General features: G+C 50.2%; 1 protein-coding gene across 3 annotated transcripts in view; it reads left to right on the forward strand.

Annotated features, from left to right (window-relative positions):
- LRP1B (LDL receptor related protein 1B) overlaps positions 1-23423 on the forward strand; it is a 4835697-nt gene that overhangs the window by 3374768 nt on the left and 1437506 nt on the right. For all 3 annotated transcript variants that reach the window (XM_069616528.1, XM_069616527.1, XM_069616526.1), the window contains exon 37: positions 181-310. In XM_069616528.1, the coding sequence (XP_069472629.1) occupies positions 181-310 (130 nt within the window). The remainder of the gene's footprint in view (positions 1-180; positions 311-23423) is intronic.

The following is a 23423-nucleotide window of genomic DNA, read 5'->3' on the forward strand; positions in this document are numbered from 1 at the left end:
GAACACTACATTTTAAATCCAAAGTGCATTGATCGGCTTTTATGTGGTGACAAGAATTAACAGTCAAGCATTTGCCTCATACTATTGCACTAGTTCTTTTATTACGAGCCATAGTCACTTAAATAGAATTTGCATTGTTGATATGACATTTGATTACATCTGTTTTCCAATTTCCTCCAGGCAACATATACTGGACCGATCATGGCTTCAATTTGATTGAAGTTGCAAAGCTCAATGGATCATTCCGGTATGTAGTACTATCCCAGGGCATCGACCAGCCAAGAGCTATTGCAGTGCATCCAGAAAAAGGGTAAGTCAAGTACTGGCATATCATCTTTTATGCAAACCCCTCCATGTATGTTGTTCTTTATTTTAGTACTTGAGGAAACAGGCTTATCACTATAAACAAAAAGAATATGCATTATGTACTCATTATGAGACAAACATCCCAACATAAGCAATAGGGCCTGATTCATATATTTTTTTGCACATTGAAAAGTGACTTTGCACACTTATCAGCATGCAAAAATCCTTTTCGCGATTCATAGATCAGACTTTGAGTGTATTTCTGGGACTCCGAGTGCAGTCGAGAGCTTTGTGTGACACGCCACACAAAGTGCTGGATGGGCCCATACAAAGAGATATTTAGGGGGCACAACATTCAGATTCCCCATTTTCTGCAAAATGAGTAATAATGTCACCATGTTGAGGGATGGGCTAAGCAGTGAAATAGCATGCCCAATCAAGTGCAAACCTAATCAAATTCATGGAACTCAACCCGCAAACTCAAACCTGGAAAAGTTAAACGCAATCCTCATGAATACACCGCCACATGATAGTTAGTGCATAGCAATGCGCACATAGGAACCAACGTGCAAAGGTAATGTTTATATAGCAATCTAGGGATGACGGCACGTAGCTGAATTGCCGCTTGGAGATAGGTGTGATTGTATACAGATAAGCGGGTTGCAGCCTTGAATTACGGTTGTTCGCACACAGCTTTACCAGCTGCTGCCTTCAGTTACCCTAAATAGTCTGCAGATTACAGGGGTGCAGTTTTGGGTTATGGGGTTCATGCGCAGTGTAACCGGGGTGCTGCCTTGGTTGTATGGGGGAAGGTCCTGCAGTATTGCTGGGTAGCTTGATGGTGGCGATCAGGTATGCGCAAAGGTTGGTTTATGTCGCTCGTTCCCATTTGCTTGGGGGCTTTTCTTGGGAGTTCTCGCCACTACTTGTGCATCGTGTTACTTTTCGGTTATTTTTCCATGAATATGCGGAGTGCACAAAGAATCTTTTGCGCGCAGGTAGGCGCACATTTATTTTACGCACACAATACTTTGTGGGGTCTTTGCACTTTTTATATTGATCCGCCCCATATATTTTAAATTATGTAAGCAAGGTGCTTGTGGAATGTAGTTAATGTGCATCTTCTGCAGCCCATTTGCTGCATTTGAGCTTCACGTGTGCATATTTAACTCTGCCTCCTATGTACTTCTGAAGAATTTCGGGCAAAATCAAGGTGTGCGACAGTCTCACATTTGTGATCACTTACTTGTTTCATATGAGGAAGAGTTATAGTATGGTGCAGGGCATGTACAGGAGAAGGCAGAGTACAGAATCAAAACGTAGAGGCACATACAAGACACGCAAGACAGGTGTGTTTATTTTTTTTAATTATCCATTCCCCAACTAACTGGCTAATTCATAGAATTCAGCGCACAAGTGGAGCACGCGGCTGGCGCACAGTGTGCGCTTGCGAATCTCTGCACCAGCTAAAATCCATTTCCGCGCGCAGCGTATTCATGGATTTTAGCTACCAAAACCAGCCGTGTCGCACAGTGGTGCAGCGACCCTGCAGCAGCGCCAGTTACGCCCCCAAGAACGCCCCTCACGCAAGTGAAAGCCATCAAAATCCCCAATCCAGCGCAAAGGGCTGCACTAACCCTGTACCAGTATATAGGGCCGCCACACAGCACACGGCATGCGGGGAACGTGAATTACTGGGGTTCGCGGGAAGTCTCACACGCGATAGGCCCTGTACGAGTGGGGTACGTGTATTCCTGGGGTGAGCGGGAGGTTTCACACGTGATCGGAGCGGGGTACGTGTAAATCGGGGGTGTGTGGGAAGTTTCACACGTGATTGGCCCTGTGCAAGTGGGGTATGTGTATTCCTGGGGTGCACGGGAGGTTTCACACGCGATCGGAGCGGGGTATGTGTAAATCGGGGGTGGGTGGGAAGTTCCACATATGATTGATCCTGTGCGAATGGGGTACGTGTATTCCTGGGGTGCACGGGAAGTTTCACACGCGATAGGCCCTGTGCGAGTGGAGTGCATGTATTCCTGGGGTGCGCGGGAAGTTTCACACGCGATAGGCCCTGTGCGAGTGGGGTAAGTGTATTCTAGGGTTGTGCGGGAAGTTTCACACGCGATAGGCCCTGTGCGAGTGGGGTGCGTGTATTCCTTGGGTGCGCGGGAAGTTTCACACGTGATCGGAGTGGGGTAAATGTAAATTGGGATGCGCGGGAAGTTCCACACGCGATTGGCCCTGTGCGATTGGGGTACGTGTATTCCTGGGGTGCGCAGGAAGTTTCACACGCAATAGGCCCTGTGTGAGTGGGGTACGTGTATTCCTGGGGTGGGCGGGAAGTTTCACACGCGATAGGCCCTGTGCGAGTTGGCTGCGTGTATTCCGGGGGTGCGTGGGAAGTTTCACACACGATTGGAGCGGGGTACGTGTAATTCAGGGGTGCGTGGGAAGTTTCACACGCGATTGGCCCTTTGCGAGTGGGGTATGTGTATTCCTGGGATGCGCGGGAAGTTTCACACCACGATAGCCCCTGTGCGAGTGGGGTACGTGTATTCCTGGGGTGCACGGGAAGTTTCACACGAGATTGGTCCTGTGCGAGTGGGGTACGTGTATTCCTGGGGTGCGCGGGAGGTTTCACATGTGATCGGAGCGGGGTACGTGTAAATCGGGGGTGCGCGGGAAGTTCCACATGCGAATGGCCCTGTGCGAGTGGGGTATGTGTATTCCTGGGGTGCGCGGGAAGTTTCACATGCGATAGGCCCTGTGCGAGTGGGGTACGTGTAATTCGGGGGTACGCAGGAAGTTTCACACGCGATTGGCCCTGTTCGAGTGGGGTACGTGTAATTCGGGGGTGCGCGGGAAGTTTCACACGCGATTTTGCTGTCAGAGCGGGGTATGTGAATTTTGGGGGTGCGCGGGGAGTCCTACCCGTGAATTGGCAGTGTGGGTCCTCCCAGGTGTTCCCTCTACACTCTCCACGGCCCCTGCAGGCAGCCCACACCACAGGGGACTACCCTGCAACCCTGGTCATGTCCCGCAGGCAGCCCATCCACCATGGGCATGCCCCCCAGCCAAGCCACATGTCACCTTGCGCTACTGATCACCAACTCATGTCCCCCAGCACCCCCATCCCCCAGCATTCAGGGGCACCTGCCAGCGGCCCCCACTCATGTCCCCAGCACCCCCACTCCCCAGCAGTTAGGGTCACCTGCCAGCAGGCACCCACTCATGTCCCACACATGTCCCACAGCACCCCCACCCCCAGCAGTCAGGGTCACCTGCCAGCAGGCCCCCACTCATGTCCCACACATGTCCCCCAGCGCCCCCACACCCCAGCAGTAAGGGTGACCTGCCAGCAGGCCCCCACTCATGTCCCCCTGCCCCCGCGTCATGACGATCCTCAATCAAGGGCCTAATGCCCAGCCACATCACACCCCATGCCACCTCAGCCCTCAAACCCAACCAAGTATTGCATCCACCCACATAGAAATGCCCATTACATGATACAACCCGAATGGCAAGTATGTACATGAACACATGTCCGTCACACACACACAATTGGTGCAAGTGAATGTGAAAACCCACATCATGACATGCATGAAATCAATGAGAGAATACCACACACCGAAGTATGAAACAAACATGTATTGAATCCAAAATGAATGTAATGAAAAGAAAACACACAATAATGTGAAGAAGAAATAAAACGCAGCATGTCCAGAAAATAATCAAAAATATGAAATCAGAATCCAAAGAAATCCAAGTGAAAATGTGTCCAAAGTCTCAGTCCAACAAAGCAAATCCAAGGGAAAAAAATAAGTGAAATCCATTGCTCCATGGTGAAATGAAAAGAAAAAAAAGAAAATCCACTGTTCAACTATATACAAATCACCAATCCAGGGTCCATGAGCCCAACAAATGAAATGATACCTACAAAAAAGACTACCTAATAAAGAACTATATACAAAAATGTGGTGCATTGTCCAATCGCCCCAAAATAAACAAAAACAGAAAGGAAACCTAAAACTATCTAACTATTTACAATGGCAGCGGGCTAGCCCGACGGCTCAATTATTGATGTCCCGGGCCAGGGCATCATCGAACTCCCGCTCAATGTCCTGGAGGCGGTCCTCTTCCATGGCCCTGAGGTTTTGCAGGGACGACGACATGTTCACCTCCAACTCCCTGCGAATTGCCTCGAGTCACTCGGCATGCCTCAGGGCCCTCAGCATGGAATTCTCCACCCTGACCATTGTGAGCCGTGCCTCTTACACCCACTGCTGCTCCGCATCTATGGCATGGCCCAAACGCTGCCACACGGAAGACACTTGAAATCCGGGGTCCTCCTGCCCTACGGCCGATGCCTGCCCCTCCGATGTTGAAGGCCCCGAGCCATCATTGCTCCCACCATGTTGCTGCTGCTGTGCCTGTGCCTGTGCCTGCGCCCTGGCTCTTGCTGCCTGCACGTCCTTCTCCGGCTGGTGTGCAGTTGTCGTGGTGGCCACCCCTGCTGGACGTCCGACTCCCGACTGTGGCAGGGATGTGTCCTCCACCAGCCTGGCCGCTGGGTCAGGGGCAGCTTCACAGGGTACCCAGGTGGGTCGGAAGATGGCATGGAGGACGACTGGCGCATAGGGGGTTCAGGTGAGGAGGGGGTCACAAGAAGGTCCAGCAAACAGAGGAATCCAGCACCGGTGACCCGTCCCAGTAGGTCAACGTGGTCAAAGAGGCATGCGAGACGACGTGCAGTCTCTCCACGAAAAGACTGCAGGTCACCTTGCATGCCCCGTTGACGCAACGCTATCCCACTCAGGATAGGCTCAACACGGTCCCGCATAACCACGTCTGCAGGGAGAGGAAGGCCAGTTGTAGTGCGCTCATCTCCTCCCTGAAAAAGGGTCTGGACGTAGGCATCCCTGCTGGTGCCAGATGATGCAGTGACAGGGTCAGGGACAGAATTACACACAGGCACCTCCGCGGTGGCCTGTGCTGCCTCCTGTCCCTGCCCTTGCCCCTGCACTGCACCACTAGCATCAGTGGAATCCCCACCTCCAGACCCCTTGTGTGTCCCTTCCGCGGCCTCCTCCTCCACCAAACTCCCCATCAACCGGGATGACACCCATGCCATCTTCCTCTGTTTGTCCCTGTGGGGTCTCATCTGCCCCTTCTGCTGCCGAGGAGTCCACCTCCAACCTCGGCCTCTTGGACCTACCCTCAGCAGCTGCTGCCTGGGACGTGGCACCAGACTCCTCATTCCCCGACGAGATGACAATCTGGGAGGGGAGCCGGGCCTTGCGTCTCCGGCTGGTGGTGCGATCCCTGCCGCTGTGCTCCACAGCAACGTCTACGCCCTCTTCATCAGTTGACGCTGCAGACAGGGAGAGATAAAACACAGACATCAGGGCACTGTACAATGGACTGATACACACATGACAGTTGCACATGAGTGGCAATGTCAAACTTCAGACATGCAATCACACTCCACAACACACATGTCCTTTCAACTCACACACATGAGAATTTCGACAATATTGCACCAAGCAGCAACATCCATACACATACAACAGCATGAACATCCGAAGGTGAGCCTGACATCACATGAAACATAGGGAGTGCACTAGACACACACACACGCCACCACACTTACATGCATGTCTACATCTCCTCCAACTGTTGCAGTGATGCGATCGCCATACATGTCACATCTGGCATTCAGCCTTCTACATATCAGTGTCACGTGCATCCATGTTGCATCACAGTTGCACACTGGTCAAATACACACACATGCACATGTACACAGTGCCGATACATGCAGCATAAACCACCATCCATGTGTGACACCACAACCATGCCAACGTACATACACAGAAATTCAAACATGTGTGCTACCACACCTGCATTTGAACAGCATGCTTACCAATACATACACCATCGATGTGTCTCACACCTAAGAGGACTCACATGTGGCAGCCTCACATCCCTGTTCATACACATCCCTACATGGCCCTACGAAAACACATGTGCAACCTGCACACTACTGGCACACCACCACACGCACAGCGTCCAATCAGTATGCATGTACACTTACCGCTCGACTCCAGACGGGTCTGCCTCTCAAGGACCTGGACGTGGAGCGCTGGGCATATGTGTTCCAGGACCCTCATCTGGTGGTCGGACAGGTGGCCCTGGCACCCTTCGGCATCCGCTCCCTTCAAGAGGCGCTGGGCCTTGTTGAGGGTCCTGGACCTGCAGTCCTCCCAGCGCTTCTTGACATGGTGTAAGTTGCGGACTGCCACCCCCTCCGCGTTGATGGCAGTCACGATGTCCATCCAGATCCAGGTCCGTCCTTCATTGTCGGCGCACAAACTTCCAAAGAGGGCATCATACTGCCCCACAATTTGCTCCACCAGGACACCAACTTCCCTGGCACTGAAGCTAGTGGCCCTCTGCCTCTCTGGTTGGGGGTTGCCAGTGGTGCCAGATGGTGTTGTGCCTGACATGGCAACCCCAGAGGCAGGAGTGGGTGGGCAACTGGGTCCTGGGGCTGGGCTGTGGAGCAATGGTATCCCAGTCGGGAGTCTTCGGTTCCAGCAGGGGTGGTCACAGCAACTGCACCCCTGGCTGCCGTGCAGGCAGCAAATAGCAGGACACGTGGGCAGCAGGCAGTCAGGCAGCAGCAGATGGCATGTGGGAGCGTGCGCGGGGCTCTCCGGGGCAGTAATTCGGCCTTCTGGGCAGGAGCATGGTCTTCCGTGTGTTGTTGCGTGGCCAGCATGATACGAAGTGATTTGGCACGTGAAAATCTTACACGTCAGCGTGTAATTCGAGGAAAGGCTCTTCGCGAGTAAGTGCGTCAGCACACGTACGTGATTTCATTGGACCAAAGGCCCTTAGCGCGTAAGCGCTTCTGTGACATGACTCGCGCGGGCGTTTCCCTCGTGACGTGGCAGCGCATGTGGAAAAACTGCACGTCCGCGTGTGGATGCGTGTAATCCGAGGAAAGGGCCTACGCACGTAAGTGACGTGACACGTGTGAGCATTTCCATCAACACGGGTGCATGTTCATCATACACGTCCAAACACTGCACATCCGAGTGTCAGCTCGTGTAATTGGAGGAAAGGGCCTTAGCGCGTACATGCGTAAGTGACAATGTACGTGTGGGCCACTTTAAAAGGTACGTGTAGGACCCCATTCCCTTGTACGTGCTTTTCGTGGAGAGCGAGTGGGTGAATTCTGTACTTCTTGTCGGTTCACATGCGATTACTTCACAGCGTTTCAAGTTCGTACTCCCTGTTACCTCTGACAGCGTTCTTTATTCTTTTTGGGCCTGTTTCCTCAAACAGCGTTCACTTCTTCTTTTGTCCTGTCTCCTCAGACAGCGTACAATTCTTCTTTTGGCGGGGTTGTTGCCAACTTTATCACGTCTTTTTCACGTTCTTTTTCCAGGCAGACGGTGAGTCCTGCACGTATTTATCAACTGTGCTTGCCCCGTGTGTCGCGAACCCCTTCAGAGGTCATTGTAGGCTGCGTGTATTACGCATATGCTTATTTTTGTGTTTCTGGGTGCCACAGCGTAGTATGTGTTCATTTGTTCACGCACGTGGTCTACGAGGGGTTGCGTGCATGTTATATTTTGTTAGTGCACTAGGGTACGAATTCCATCTAGTACCCTACCCCTTTAACCACCAATTGTCCAGGACAATAGTTTACTGCTACTCCCATACGCACAACAACATCAGTGCCATGGTTGGGAGGCGACCAAGCGGTAAGGGAGGCAAAGGTGGCCGACCTTCAAAAGGTGGGCGCGGTGGGCGCAGTAGGGGATGTGGCTGGGATTTGCAGGGTGCCCCTAGACCCCCATGTGTAGAGGACCAATCAGGGACACCCATGCCCCCCACCCATGGTTGAGGGAAACGTGACTGACACCATGTCAGCTCAGCCCTTGTTGGACCAGCCCATTGTGGCACCTGACCTGGCACAGGATGACTCCCAGGCTGACTTCCAGGTCAGCAAGTCTAGGCCACGTGTGGCGGTGCAAGTTGCTTTCACCAAGCCACGTGGATCTGGGGCAGCTTTGTCATCTGCTGCCCCAAGTAGGCAGGGTGGGGAGGCTGCAGGGGCAGCTGCAGCTCCATCCACCCCAGCTCTGAGTCTCCCAGCCAGGACAGTGTCAGTCCAGGTCCATCAAACTGGCGTTCCCCCTGCCAACATCATACTTCTGCCAATGCCTTTACCAAGGCCTATGGTCATTGTGTATTCACACACTCCTACTACCAGTCCACTGGTGCTTCTGCCCTACTGACCAGAGCAGCATAAGCCACTCAGGCTCCGCTCCACCTTTGAAAAAGAGGAAGAAGGGTGCTCTGGCACAACAGGCTGAGACCCCAGACACGGCTACACACTCCGGCACGTCATGGAAGTCTAGCTTTAATGACCCAGAACTTGATGCACTTGTGACCTATGTGTCGGCACATAGCCATGAAATGTTGGTGATTGCAGGGTGCAAGACCACACCTGGTCAACGTACGGCACACTGGCAGACCATCGTGGACCGCATAAGTGCCCTTGGATTTGTGAGGCGCACAGCTGATGATTGCTACAAGCGGTGGATTGACCTGAAACACAGAGCAAAGAACAAGCTGGCCTCAAATCATGCCGCTACTCTGGTGACTGGTGGTGGGTCTCCACAAGAGAACAACAAACTCACTGAACATGAGTCTGTTGCTGGGACCTTCGTCACCTAGGAACAGATATACGGTGTGGGAGAACTACCTGATTACGAGGCATTGTCCGGTGAGTGCCCATGCGTGTGTGTGTAATCCATGTGTATGTTGTTTGGGTGACGGGTTCTGATTGAGTGCCAGGTTAGGGTGTGTACTCCTGAGTGTTATGGGTCACCCATTTGCTTCCTCCCATACATTCACATGGCTTGGATTTGGGTATGAATATATCCCTTCTGCCCACAGTTGCCAATTACGCCCAGATTAGTGCACTTTACCTTGAACTGTCATCTTGCAACTACATTGGTCAGATTTTGTAAGTGTTCATTCAGGCTGATTGTTTCCACTCTCCCATTTTTAGTACACATTATTCTGCCCTATTGCAACATATGTGATATGCTTCGGTCATTGTTTACAGCCCACACTGGGCCACTCATTTTACCTGGTTATGTTAATGATTACACCATTTAGGCCAATGGAGTATTGGGCTGCAGACATTTTTTATTACGGCCTGTTTACATGTGGAAGATGACAGGTGTTTCCTGTAATGTTAAAGTGACCAACCATTGATCAGCCCACAATGACTGTGTTATTGGACACTGGATGTGTTTCAGTGTGTGGCACATGCATATTTTTCAACACTATTCAGCATCAATCTTCGCATCATGTCGATGTGACATGGATGTGTGACAGTACTTATTCACTGACACATTGCTGTAGTTTTGTAATTTACCGTGGCTATGCTACATGACATCTGTGTGGTGGCATGTGTCATGTGTGTGTATTGGACATGCCACTCGTAGCCTGATGTATGATGCCAGTGCTACCCAACATGCTGCAAATGTGTTGCATATCCATCTTGCTTTCCCCAGTGTCTGCCTTTTTGACTCCACTTCCAACTCTTTGACAGTGCATGCATGGCAGGGTTATAGTCATGTGGGACATGTTTAATTCATGTATTGGATCTCTGGCTTGTTACAGTCTATGTGTGTGAAATGGTGCTCATGCCTGTTTCCATTTGTTGTCTTTCATGTTTTTGCAGGTGATGACGCACATGGTGCTGTTGAGGTTGAGGAGATGGTGCAGACCCAGGAGGAATCTCAGGCACGACCGGGCACCAGTCGGGGACGTGGTGTGGTGGTGGGTGAAAACCCAATGTTACTGCAGACCATACTGTCGAGGGGTGCCTCTGGGTGCACCTCCCCAGACCTCTATTCAGGTGCTGAATTGGATGATGAGACTTATGTGCAGTCGCAGGTAAGTGTTTCTGGCAGGGATTCTGTTCTGTCCAACCCACCTGGACCAGGGGTAGAACCCTCTATGGGGATGTCATTGTTGGTAGGTCCGCCTTTGGCGGTTACGGATGCAGGGTCACACTCCTCAGCATCTGATCCTGTTCCTGGGCCAGCAGATCAGAGGGGGAATGCAGTCCTGCAGCCTCAGGCAGTGCTAGCACTGCAAGGTACATATCGCCTTGCACCAAACAGGTGTGCTGCCCGTCGACATGGTGCCCGTGCGCCACCAGGCAATACTGTATGGGAAAACTCCATGTACAGTATGGCATCCCAACAGGCATCATCAGTAGAAATGATGGCTCAGGAAATGGAGAGGGTGGCCACTTCCATTATCCCCCCGTGAAAGGCAGATGGAGCAACAACAGGAGGCAACAGACTCCATTTGCCAATCACACAGGGAAGACATGTTGGCATCCAACAGGGACCGACGGGCGGCACTGGAGACTCTGCGCGAATCCATATCAATAGAGTCCCAGGGCCACAGGGAAACCCTGAGGGTAGAACTCCATAACCTCAGGCAGAGTCTGCTTGAACTTGTGGCTTCCTGAAATGTTAGGGCAGAACAGCAGCTGGAGGAGCTCACACGTTGACTCTCAGCTTAGCTGCATACAACACGTGAGGAGATCCGGGCATCACGCAAGGCCATGCGTGCAGAAATGCAAGCAACCTGTGATGTGCTTCATGACGATCTCTGCACTTTAATACTCCAGAATCAGACCTTCCAGACCCGCATGCTTGCTGCCATGGAGGACCATACCAGGGCTTTGCGTGGGCTACCTCCCATAGTGCCACCGCCTTCTGATGCAGCAGCAGAGGATGAGCAGAGCGACAGCAGTTCTCCCACAATGGCATAGCCGTGCAGGCCATGAGCCCAAGAAGGTATTTTTTTTTCCGCAACATCCACGCAGGTGGGTGTTGGTGTGCACCCTGTCCTTGAACCTCCTGGGTGGCCTCCCCCACCACCCATGGCCCCCACATGGCCATTTTTGATTTTTGATTTTTTTTTTTTTACAGTGTGATGCCTTGTGTGGCTCCCGTGGGCATCCACTGTATTCCAGCTGGGCACATGCAGGCTTGTCCTGAGTTTGGGTTAGATGCTTGGGTTTGTGAGACACACAGCCCTCCTGCTTCCCATTTCCATGGGCTTGCAAAGGGTGTGAACAAGGAACAGTGAATTACACAGTGACGTTGGGCTCCCATGAGCTGTCTGGGCAGTCTGTAGTCAATACAGTGTGATGCCTTGTGTGGCTCCCGTGGGCATCCACTGTATTCCAGCTGGGCACATGCAGGCTTGTCCTGAGTTTGGGTTAGATGCTTGGGTTTGTGAGACACACACCCCTCCTGCTTCCCATTTCCATGGGCTTGCAAAGGGTGTGACCAAGGGACAGTGAATTACACAGTGACGTTGGGCTCCCATGAGCTGTGTGGGCAGTCTGTAGTCAATACTGTGTAGAATTCCCTAGTGGATATTGTTGATGTATTGTACACTGCATGGTGTATTGATATGTGCTTGTGCATCCATGTCTTCCTCCTAATCTGCAGGTTCCTTCCTCATGTCTTCACAAGGCCGTCTACTTTGCAGATGTAGTTTGTGTTGTATGCAGTACACTGAGACATTTGCGTGGCAGCAACACTCTACAGTTGTAAGGGGTCGATGTGCTGGCGTATTCAGGTTGTAAGACTACCACTACTTGAACTTAGTACTGTCATGTTTTTGCATTTTTCCATGGTGTGTTGCAGCATTGTGTTGGTGGTAAGTATTTGGTAATGTGTGCTGTTAGTTATACATTACTGGGAGCATATTGTGTGTGGGCAGTTTCCATTAGGGACAGTGTACTTTGTGACACTTGTGTCAGGTCTTGTGCATTGCTTTGTTTGCTTTCACATTTCATGACATGCCATGGTGTGTTTGGTGGTGGAGCCGGGGAGGGGTTGGGTGACATGGCGCTGTTCTCATGTTGTATTTAGCAAGGGGGTAATGAATTTCGCAGCATAGATGTATGTCTTTTGATGACACAGCATTGGTGGTTTTTGGGTAGGTAGAGATGCACACAATGTAACACTTCCAGGTGACCAATCTCAGGATGGTATGGTTGTGACAGTTGGGTGCCCCTTATGTCATCATCATTGATTGTCTGCTGGTATGTGCCAGGACTGTGTGCACTCCACAGGGGTGTGATTTTAGGTGAAGTAATTAGCCACCCGCTGCGTACGGGCTGCTTCACCACGTGCCCTTTCCCCTCCCATGCGCAGTGGGCGTGCATGTGGTTGGGGATGTGGGGGCACCAACATGTCCACCGGCAGGCTCCGGCGTGTTGCACATTGTGCAGGACACATGCCGCCACTATGATCCTGCACACTACTGGAGGAGCATATAACAGCTGCCCACCAGAGCGGTCAAGGGAGCGAAAGCGTGACTTGAGCACTCCGAATGTGTGCTCCAATATGCCCCGGGTTGCAATATGGGCTGTGTTGTATCTTTCCTCGGGTGGCGTGGTGGGGTTCCGAATTGGCGTCATCATGTGGGTGCTAAGAGGGTAGGCACTGTCCCCTGGGGAGGTGGTGATGGGTATCATAAGTTGGGTTGTGACATTACTCAGTATCTGACATGCATGCATGTGCAGTGACATTTATACTCACCAAGCAGCCATGTATCGCCATGCCGCCCAGCTTCTAGGTCCCGGTTTAGGGTTGACATTCTGTAAATGAAACTGTCGTGGGTGGACCCTGGATCGTTGGCATATACTGAGGTGATGATTCCCTTGGCATCACATAATACCTGCACGTTGATGGAATGACAGTACTTGCGGTTTCTATAGATGTGCTCAGATGCCCTGGGGGGATGTAGAGCCACATGGGTGCAGTCAATGGCACCTAGCACTTTGTGGAATTGTGCCACCCAATAGAAATCCTGGACGGCAGCCTGCCTTTCTGCAGGTGTTCTGGGCAGGTAAATGTGCCTGCGGACTGATGGGCGTGCAGTCATGATGGCCAACACCTGGTGTAGGCAGCGTGAGTGCGTGGCCTGTGACACCCCCCCCACTATAGCACTTGTCAGCTGAAATGATCCAGTGGCCAAGAAGTGCAGTACATTAAGGACCTTCTCCAGGGGGCTGAGTGCTTGGGAGCACAGAGTGGGTGATGTGAGGTCATCCTCCCACTCACTCACCAGGTCGAGTATTATGTGAGGTGGAAACCTGTACCTCCCATACACCTGGTCATCAGGCATCCCAAAAAGGCTGGTTCTGGGTTAAAAATTCTGGGCCTGACTATCCTCTGCCTCCTGCGGTATCCCACGACCACTGCTGCTAGGAATGGTATATTCATCTTGGCGTTTGAGCTTGTTTGTTGTTTGCGCGTACTTTTATGGGTCCATGTACGCCTGCTTCCTGCTGGCATACGTGTTTCCGGATTAGCATGTTTTTTTTGGTGCACGCATTAGCCCCGTGAGATTCCATGAATACGTGTTGTAGACGCGCATGTGGCCGTTCCGCGCATTTGCCTCCTGTACTTGCCCCATGACGCCCACATTTTCACGCGTTGTTCCCCATTCCGTGTGTTACGCCCCCTGTTCCGCCTACTTTTGTTGTGTGCGCTGCACTATGTGCGCTTTTGCTGTACACTTAGCGCACGCTATTTGGAAACGTGTGCGCCAGCGTGCGCTGTCGGGGGGAAATTCTGCCGGGGTCGGCCGGGCCGCCCGCAGACCTCCGGGCAGGGAGGCCCCAACTCCTCCCGTGTATATCTCGGATCGAGACAGAGTATGAGGCACACACAAGGAGCAAGGCAACTTCTGCTGTTTATTAAGCAAACGGCAGGGATGGGTCAAGGAGCGTACGCGTTCGTCCTGACACACACACAATCGTGGGGCTCGCAGGCCCTTTTTACTGTAATATGACGCGCTACTTGCGTCACTTCAAAAAGTTAACAAAAACCTACCGCCACTCATAATTGGTTGCTCGAGTGGTAGGGTTAGTATAGTACACATATAGAGAATGATATTAGTGGTCAAGGTGTAGTCAGGTGGTATATCTGGGTTGTCCCTTCAATTAGATACATAAGGATTGTTACATGAAGACCCCTGAGGATTGGCTAATGTTAATGACGTGTGAGATAAGAGCCCCATGTTCTGATTGGTGCATCCGTGAGCTCCCCAGCCTGGGACCACCGTTGTTCCCAGCTCTCGGTGTACCCGTGTTTGCAACAATGTTTCAATATGGGTTCATGCAGACAATGTGAGGATTTATTCATAGGTGGGAGCTGACCGTTCCCACTGTAGCAGGTGTCCATGGAGCCTTTCAAGTGTCCCGGCCTGTGTCTCGTAGTGCGGGACCCAGACGCCCTGTCTCTCCTGGGTTTTGGCATCTCGTCAGGTTCGGCTTGGTCACGTGAGGCGGGACCGTATTTGAGGCAGAATTCTGCACAATTAATATTGTTTTTCCACTGTGTGTCTGGTTTAATTTGTAGATATGATTCTAACGTTGGTACGCGGAGTGCAAGGTTGCAACATCGTGCCTTTGATGATTTGTTCTTGGATGTGGGTTTGCAACATTGCGACCTTGGCTGGGTGCTCCACCAGGCTCATTCTGCAGGATCAGCAACCTGACTTTTGCTTTGTTAATGTCCACGGAACTCTTGCTTGAGGCCTACTTGGGCCTGGTGCATAAGTGATCCATTTCGTGCATGGGTGTTTTAGATTATAGTGGCATATATTTCCATGACCAATATCGTGTTTCCATTATACCTCTCACGGTGGTAACGGGTTTCAAGGGAAGCATGAGCAAGCGTTATAGATGAGTTCATGATGCGTCTTGCGTTTCTGTACTCTGAAAGCCTATGTAAAAATAATAAAGATGCACGTCCGTGAATATGCCTGTCGCCTACGTCAGAGCACTGAGTATATTCTTCGTGTAGATTGGTGTGGGAATGTTAAGTGTGTATATTTATACAGATGTGCTTCCCGTTGTCTAGGTCGTCATGGCATCTCTAACGACGTGTGGTTTTTAGTCTAGCTGATCCGAGCCGCAGGTGTCGGCACGGTCAGTGCGGGCTGCTGGGCAGGCAGGTGGACACATCCGTATGTTCCTGTACCATGGTACCTGGTCGTCTGGTAACTGGACGAACTCTTCTCGCGGCGGGTGTCTGGGCCGTGACCCTCTAGGCCAAGCTCGAGAGGTGAAGGACGGGAGCCTGGTCTTCCATTCTCCCACTTCAGTCCCCCCTCTGGTCGACTTGTCGACCACAAACATATCCTTCTCGTTATCTCCTCTTACCCTCCATATCTTAGTTATCCCGCCGAGATGTCCATAATGGTTTACATGATCTTCAAATGACCAATACATGTATTCACATGTCCCTCCAGGAGTACAGTATACCCATCTTCCTATGTAGCTCCGGGGGTTCCTTGGGTTTTCGATCTTCACTGATGGTGGGTCTAGATGATTGGTGATAATTTGGGTGCGCAACTTCTCCCTTTCTTGTATTATCACACCTGTATGCTGGCCGTCATCTGCTGGCATTAAGGGGTGCATTCCCACCATTTCCAGCAACTCGTCAGTCGTGCGTGCCTTCCGGGCCTTCCAAAACCTAATTATTATCAGGGCAGCTCCAGCCAAAATAGCACATCCCACTATTATTTTCAGTCCATCTGACAGCCAAGATGGCATCCATGACCATAATAGTGAAAACCAGCTCTTATCCTTGTTCACACCGTTACTTTCGTCCATCATTTTGGAGTGCATCTGGGCCAATTGTGAAACTGCTTCTGTCAGCGTACCATTGTCAGCATCGTTGGCAGGTATGAACGTGCAGCAAGATTGTCCTATCTTTGCACAAACTCCTCCTTCCATTGCTGTGAGGAGGTCCAATACATATCTGTTCTGGAGTGCAACCATCCTTACAGCTCGCAGCTCCTCTTTAATTGCGTTGAACCCATTTACTGTTGAATTGATGGTCATCATTAGTTCCCACCTTGTTATTTGGAGCCATTTTGCGTTTGCGTATGCCTGCAGTCCCGGATGTATTATTGAGGAGAAGAACATTGCTGCTCTGCTGAATAGTCTATGTTCTGGCGGTATTGATGTTAGTTCCGTTTCCGATCTTCCCCACAGGTAATTTCCTGTCAATGGCTCTCCTTGTCTTTTTCTCCTGTTTAGGACAGTATCATTGCTGTTGGTCCTGTTTCCTTGCTCCTTCTGGAGTGGTGCAGATCTCTTTCTTCTCTTATCCCCTTCATCCATTTTAGGAAATTTCGCCACATCGACATGCTTCTTAGGTACCACTAGTGATGGCACATTGACGTGTACCATTGTGCACACACCATTCCACAGGGGAGGCAATGTATGATATGCCTTTTCCCCACAGGCCCAATAATGGTCCATTATTACTGCTGTTCCCGCTCCCCCCTCAGGTAACTCCATCACGTTTGCACAATTGGTGTTATATCCTACGTCCACCTCTCCTTTATGCTGATAGCATACTTTGGGTGCAGTCAATGGTAGTATAGTTATCGGGTCTTCATCTTCTTCTACCCATGTGAGCATTGGTACATACTTGATCCACGTCGTCCAACATCGATGATTGTGTGTCTCGATAGTTGAGATAGTTTCTTTTGTTACCATGTTGCTGCCAATCACTCCTATCTCCCAGCTGTTGCCCAGGAACACCTTTCCTGTTATCGTCAGTAGCGGCCTTTCCCAGCATCCTTGTTTACCCGGAACTTCAGTGGCGTACCAATCACATGGTAGGTACTGCAGTGTTACCTTCTTTGTTTCTCCTTTTGCAGGGCCACTTGTTATGTACCTGAATGCTTCAGCATGTAAACTGGTCTTGTGATAACTTAGATAGGTCTTGAGGAAGTTGTTTTCATATGGGTATGAGTCTCGTGTTTTCCATGTCATGTGCACTACTGTTCCTTGGAATCTTCCTTTTGTTTGGAACAGGGCCAAATATATTACGCACTGTGCTGTTTTTTCATCTATTTCTGTGGCAACAAATGTTCGTGAAGCGCTCATGGCGTATGGTATTAATGAGCAAACGTAACAGCTATCCTCAGTTGTCTGCTTACCAATGCGGGTCATGTGTTGGTACCATATGTTGTTTGTGACGTGTGCTGAGTCTTGTACATAATTATCAATACCTTTATTGTCTGAGTATGTGCTGCGTTTAACTCTATTTTGCTTGGGTGCAAAATTACTATTACCACCTGACGTATCACCTGTTGCAGCAGGGGACGGGGGTATATTAAGTTTGGGTGCAGCAATAAAATCAATAGCATAGCTGTACTGCCAGACAGAAGCAGCCAAGAACCCGGTGATCATAAAAATCCCTATTATTTTTATTACATATGCTAATTTCACCGGCATTTTGCTCTTACCTTGCTGCGGTCCTGGCAGCTTATTCTTGCGACGTTACAGTTGCCCGCCTGAAAATTCTCAAAAGTGCTGGTTATTAGATGTTAGTTTTGTTACTTTTAAGCTCTCCCTATCAAGTAGTCATTCAGTGCCCAGGCGAAGAGCTGCTCCCACGCTACTCTAAGTGATGGGTCTTTTAGGACTGGCAAGTATGGGCGGAGGTGGGGCATGTGATATTCTATGGCCAGGAGGAAGGCTGTGTAGTATACACGTACCCTTCTCCTTTTTAAGTATGTTGGCCTCTTTATTTCGTATACAAATTGGTGCGACAATTCTTCTGGGTAGTTATCGTCTGGCAGCACCATTTACACCTGCACACTGAATTTGTTAATTAGTTTTCTTAACAATACAATATTACGCAGTTCCTGTATGTGCGAGAGAAAAAAGAGAACATTCACGTGTTTACATGTGTATTAGTGCAATCATGTCCTTCAGTTTTAGTTACAACTGTACTTAGCAGTCAATGGGGGGGGTTTGTGCTCAAATGGCGGAAGTATTTTTACTCTTTGAGCGAGTGATCATGGGGTGGGCAGTATGGGGATCACTCCCTTCTTCGTCAGTTATTGTCTCCGAGGGAACAATTGGGTCGTTGTCTGTGGTTGAACTTTCTTCCGCTGTAGGGGATGTGGTTGCTGTTCTTCCAATTGCTCTGTCGTTGGCGCTGGGGCGGGTCTGCAGTTTGTAGATCTTTACATCATGTAGGTGATTCCATGCACGCTTATCCTTTAGTTTTACTGCTCTTGTTGATACGTCCTCTACCAGATGGGGGCCAGTGAACCTCTTCTCATGCCACCTTCTATTGAAATTGCGAAGTAGTACGTGGTCACCTTTGGCAAGTTTGCAGGAGTTCTCCTTTCCCAATTCCGTACTTTCGTCTTTTTCTTGATTGCTGGTGGACCCGCCCCGTATGCGCTCGAGCTGTTGAGACACAAACACGACACTAGTAATCAAAGAAGACACATATTGATACATTTCATCACCTAACACATTCGCTGAACTTTCGTGGTCGGTGAATGCCCTTGACGTTGGTGTTAGGGGAAGGCGCATTTGGCGTCCAGTAACCACTTCGTGTGGGGTGAGGTGGTGGTCGGACCCTGGCCTGTTTCTAAGTTCAAACAATGCTAACGGGAGGCAATACAACCAACTTTTCTTTGTTGTTTGTTGTATTTTAGCAATTGCCTCCTTCAATAGGGCTGTATGCCGGGTTTGAGTATCCTTCAGCCGCCCTTAACCGTCCTTCTATTTCTCCTAATTCTCTTAAAGGGTACAACCCTCCTCCCTCAGTTTTCACTCCCGGTGTTATGGGTATCTCATTGCTCGGTTCCTTTTTTATGTCGTCTAATTTATCAATCTTTTCTCCTCCCTGTCTTTCGTTCCCCGTATTCTTTGTGCTTTCGCACTCCTTTTCCCCACCCGTTCCTTCTTTCTTAATCTCCTTTTCTTCCGGTGTTTCCCCCATAGTGAACATTCCATTTGGTCCTGGTCGAGACCCCTGGAACATCCTCCATAAGTTAAACACCTCCACGTGGTTTGCCAACTTCTTCCCCTTGTATGTATTGTGCAGATGGTTCAGTAGTGAGTGTTGGGCATATGGATCGAAACTACCATTAGGCGGCCATGGTGTTAACATTTTGTTGTCTGTCCCCTGGGTCCACTCTATGCTGTACTTAATTAACTTCTCCCTGTGTGGTGGCAGTGTGGTGCATATGTGCTGTAGTGGGGTAGTGAGGGTGTTCCCCCACCCTCCCGACCCTCTCCCTGATGACCCTCTCCCGGATGACATGGTTGTACTCCCCTTGTTACCCTTCCCCTTACTACCAATTTACAATATACAACCTTGTATTGCTTACCTCGCCCCGCAAGTGTGGGGACTTACGACAATCCTTTGACAAATTATGCAATAGTAATAAATGTGATGTTATATTATATTCCTTCCCCTACGGCCCCCTGCGGCCGAAGCGCACGCAGCCCCCTGCGGCTGCGTACCCCTTACGACGATCTTATACAGTTGTCCTGTTTCTCCGTTCTCCTCCCCCTTTTACACTTGCCGTGGCCGGCGTTCTCCGTGCGCAGCCACGCCCCTTTCCCCTTCTTCTTTCGATCCACTGGTTTATAGTTTATCTCCGTATCAGCTCCTTTATCATACTTCTCCTCCCCACCACTCTCGAACCCAAGGTTCCTTGTGCTCACGATATCCTATTAAATCCCTACTGGTGACGTCACCGATTTCTTCGAGCTACTGGTATATTCGTGTTATGTTCTTTAAATTCAAAATACACTTGTAATCTACCCCGCTAACCCTACAGCTGTCTTCCTGTCTCTCCTGGAACAAGGTAATCTCATCAATACTATAACCGGACTGCGCACGCTGCGTCGCCTCGCGTGTGATACGCCCCTCAACAGGAGGGCTTAACCAGCCAATTATCTTCCGTTTTGGGCGACTACGTAACTAGCCACCGCCCACAGGGAAACGTCATCTACCTATCGAGTTTCTTGCTCGAACAATAGGGAACCTCATCTACTCATTCAATAATAAATATCAAATCGTAGGAAACCACACACCCATCCTCACACGTAGTCGCGATTTAGGCCAATCAGTGTCTTACGAGCTGCTGCACGTGATGTTTTCGTGCCCCGCCCTCCTCTTTCGCGTAACGTTAGCTCACTGTTACGAGCGGCTTCACGTGATGTTTTCGTGCCCCGCCCCCCTCTTTCGCGTAACGTTAGCCGCCTGCTTTCGCACTCGTTTCGCTACCATTCATTCCATTAGCAACACTCAACTAAACCCTCGCCACTTTACAATTCCTCCCTCCTCCCTTATTTACTTCCTCCCCCTCCCTCACAATTTCGCATTGCTTGTTGTGCGTGTCATGCTCACCAAGTTCTCTCGATGCAGGGCCGCTCGACTGCGTGCACCCCTCCAAGCGGCTCGCCACCTCCCCTCGTCTGGACCACGTCTGGACACTCGCCGACCGCGGGCGGGATACTTCTCAACCGGCTCCCGAGGGCCAATATCCGGATTGCGCTGTCCGGTCCTCTCGCAGCTCCGCGATGGTCCTGTAGTCCTCAGAAGGGGGCAACGGCAGAGGGGGCCGCGCCGCCGGGCCTCCTCGCAACGGGAGTGCCTGGAAAAATTAAAAATAAAAGTCGATCTTAAACAGATCTCAGCAGTGCCTCCAACTTGTCGGGGGGAAATTCTGCCGGGGTCGGCCGGGCCGCCCGCAGACCTCCGGGCAGGGAGGCCCCAACTCCTCCCGTGTATATCTCGGATCGAGACAGAGTATGAGGCACACACAAGGAGCAAGGCAACTTCTGCTGTTTATTAAGCAAACGGCAGGGATGGGTCAAGGAGCGTACGCGTTCGTCCTGACACACACACAATCGTGGGGCTCGCAGGCCCTTTTTACTGTAATATGACGCGCTACTTGCGTCACTTCAAAAAGTTAACAAAAACCTACCGCCACTCATAATTGGTTGCTCGAGTGGTAGGGTTAGTATAGTACACATATAGAGAATGATATTAGTGGTCAAGGTGTAGTCAGGTGGTATATCTGGGTTGTCCCTTCAATTAGATACATAAGGATTGTTACATGAAGACCCCTGAGGATTGGCTAATGTTAATGACGTGTGAGATAAGAGCCCCATGTTCTGATTGGTGCATCCGTGAGCTCCCCAGCCTGGGACCACCGTTGTTCCCAGCTCTCGGTGTACCCGTGTTTGCAACAATGTTTCAATATGGGTTCATGCAGACAATGTGAGGATTTATTCATAGGTGGGAGCTGACCGTTCCCACTGTAGCAGGTGTCCATGGAGCCTTTCAAGTGTCCCGGCCTGTGTCTCGTAGTGCGGGACCCAGACGCCCTGTCTCTCCTGGGTTTTGGCATCTCGTCAGGTTCGGCTTGGTCACGTGAGGCGGGACCGTATTTGAGGCAGCATTCTGCACAATTAATATTGTTTTTCCACTGTGTGTCTGGTTTAATTTGTAGATATGATTCTAACGTTGGTACGCGGAGTGCAAGGTTGCAACATCGTGCCTTTGATGATTTGTTCTTGGATGTGGGTTTGCAACATTGCGACCTTGGCTGGGTGCTCCACCAGGCTCATTCTGCAGGATCAGCAACCTGACTTTTGCTTTGTTAATGTCCACGGAACTCTTGCTTGAGGCCTACTTGGGCCTGGTGCATAAGTGATCCATTTCGTGCATGGGTGTTTTAGATTATAGTGGCATATATTTCCATGACCAATATCGTGTTTCCATTATACCTCTCACGGTGGTAACGGGTTTCAAGGGAAGCATGAGCAAGCGTTATAGATGAGTTCATGATGCGTCTTGCGTTTCTGTACTCTGAAAGCCTATGTAAAAATAATAAAGATGCACGTCCGTGAATATGCCTGTCGCCTACGTCAGAGCACTGAGTATATTCTTCGTGTAGATTGGTGTGGGAATGTTAAGTGTGTATATTTATACAGATGTGCTTCCCGTTGTCTAGGTCGTCATGGCATCTCTAACGACGTGTGGTTTTTAGTCTAGCTGATCCGAGCCGCAGGTGTCGGCACGGTCAGTGCGGGCTGCTGGGCAGGCAGGTGGACACATCCGTATGTTCCTGTACCATGGTACCTGGTCGTCTGGTAACTGGACGAACTCTTCTCGCGGCGGGTGTCTGGGCCGTGACCCTCTAGGCCAAGCTCGAGAGGTGAAGGACGGGAGCCTGGTCTTCCATTCTCCCACTTCAGCGCCATGCAGAATTTTAGCGCACATCCATGGATTTACATGCACACTGACTTCTATGAATCGCTATGCGCGGGTTTCACTGCGATTTTCACACTTGCACTGCGATTTGCACGCTTTCGCACGCTTGCGTCGAAAATTTCAGCGCACATTAATTCCATGAATCGGTCTGTAAAATGTGTGTGGAAATGAACAGTATTGCTGTTGATGGACTGTTCTGCTCTGCCGTATCTGCACACTTGTTGAACAGTAGCTGCATGGGTGCTGCAAGCCAATGCAAATGTGAGTACTGGGTCCATGCAAGATATTCGAAAAAAAAGGCCAACCTTTGCAGCTCTCAATACGCTGGAATGTGCCTTGAACTTGTCGTTCCCACGAAGCTGTGTGCACATCGTGCCTGCAGCAACGTGTGTACACTTTCTGAAATGTTTCTGAAATGTTTACTCGGGGCATGCTTTTATAAGCCGGTAACGGGGAAGCATAATTTGTCATTTTTCAGAAAGCTACCACTTGAACATCCTTGACCTTTCGGCTACGAGAAAAAGACAACAGAAAAGGCAATGGTATTCATTGTTTTCTGTGTAAATTGCACCATGTGTAAAGGTGACTAAAACCTCTTCCTAAACCATCTGTAAATTTAAAGTCCCTGGTATGTGAAATTGCTTGCTGTTGAATTCAGCAATCAGCTATCTTTAGAGGGATATGATGACTTTTTTCTGTGATCCTTATATTACTGTGCAAATGTGCAATTGGTTAGTTATTCATCTGCGGACCATATTCAGCAAATCAGCTGAATGCACAATGAGGTTAACTACTGTAAGGATATTTGGCGTGTTACAGCACAGAGTACAGCACTACTGCACAGGTAGCAATTTTTTTTTTATGCAGCACCACCACATGGGTGCGGTGCATTGCTATATGTGTTACCAGATTAACATGGACATATAAGTAAAGACA

This window comes from Ambystoma mexicanum, chromosome 9, assembly GCF_040938575.1.
Source record: "Ambystoma mexicanum isolate Mex_15411 chromosome 9, UKY_AmexF1_1, whole genome shotgun sequence".
NCBI classification, from domain to species: Eukaryota; Metazoa; Chordata; class Amphibia; order Caudata; family Ambystomatidae; genus Ambystoma; species Ambystoma mexicanum.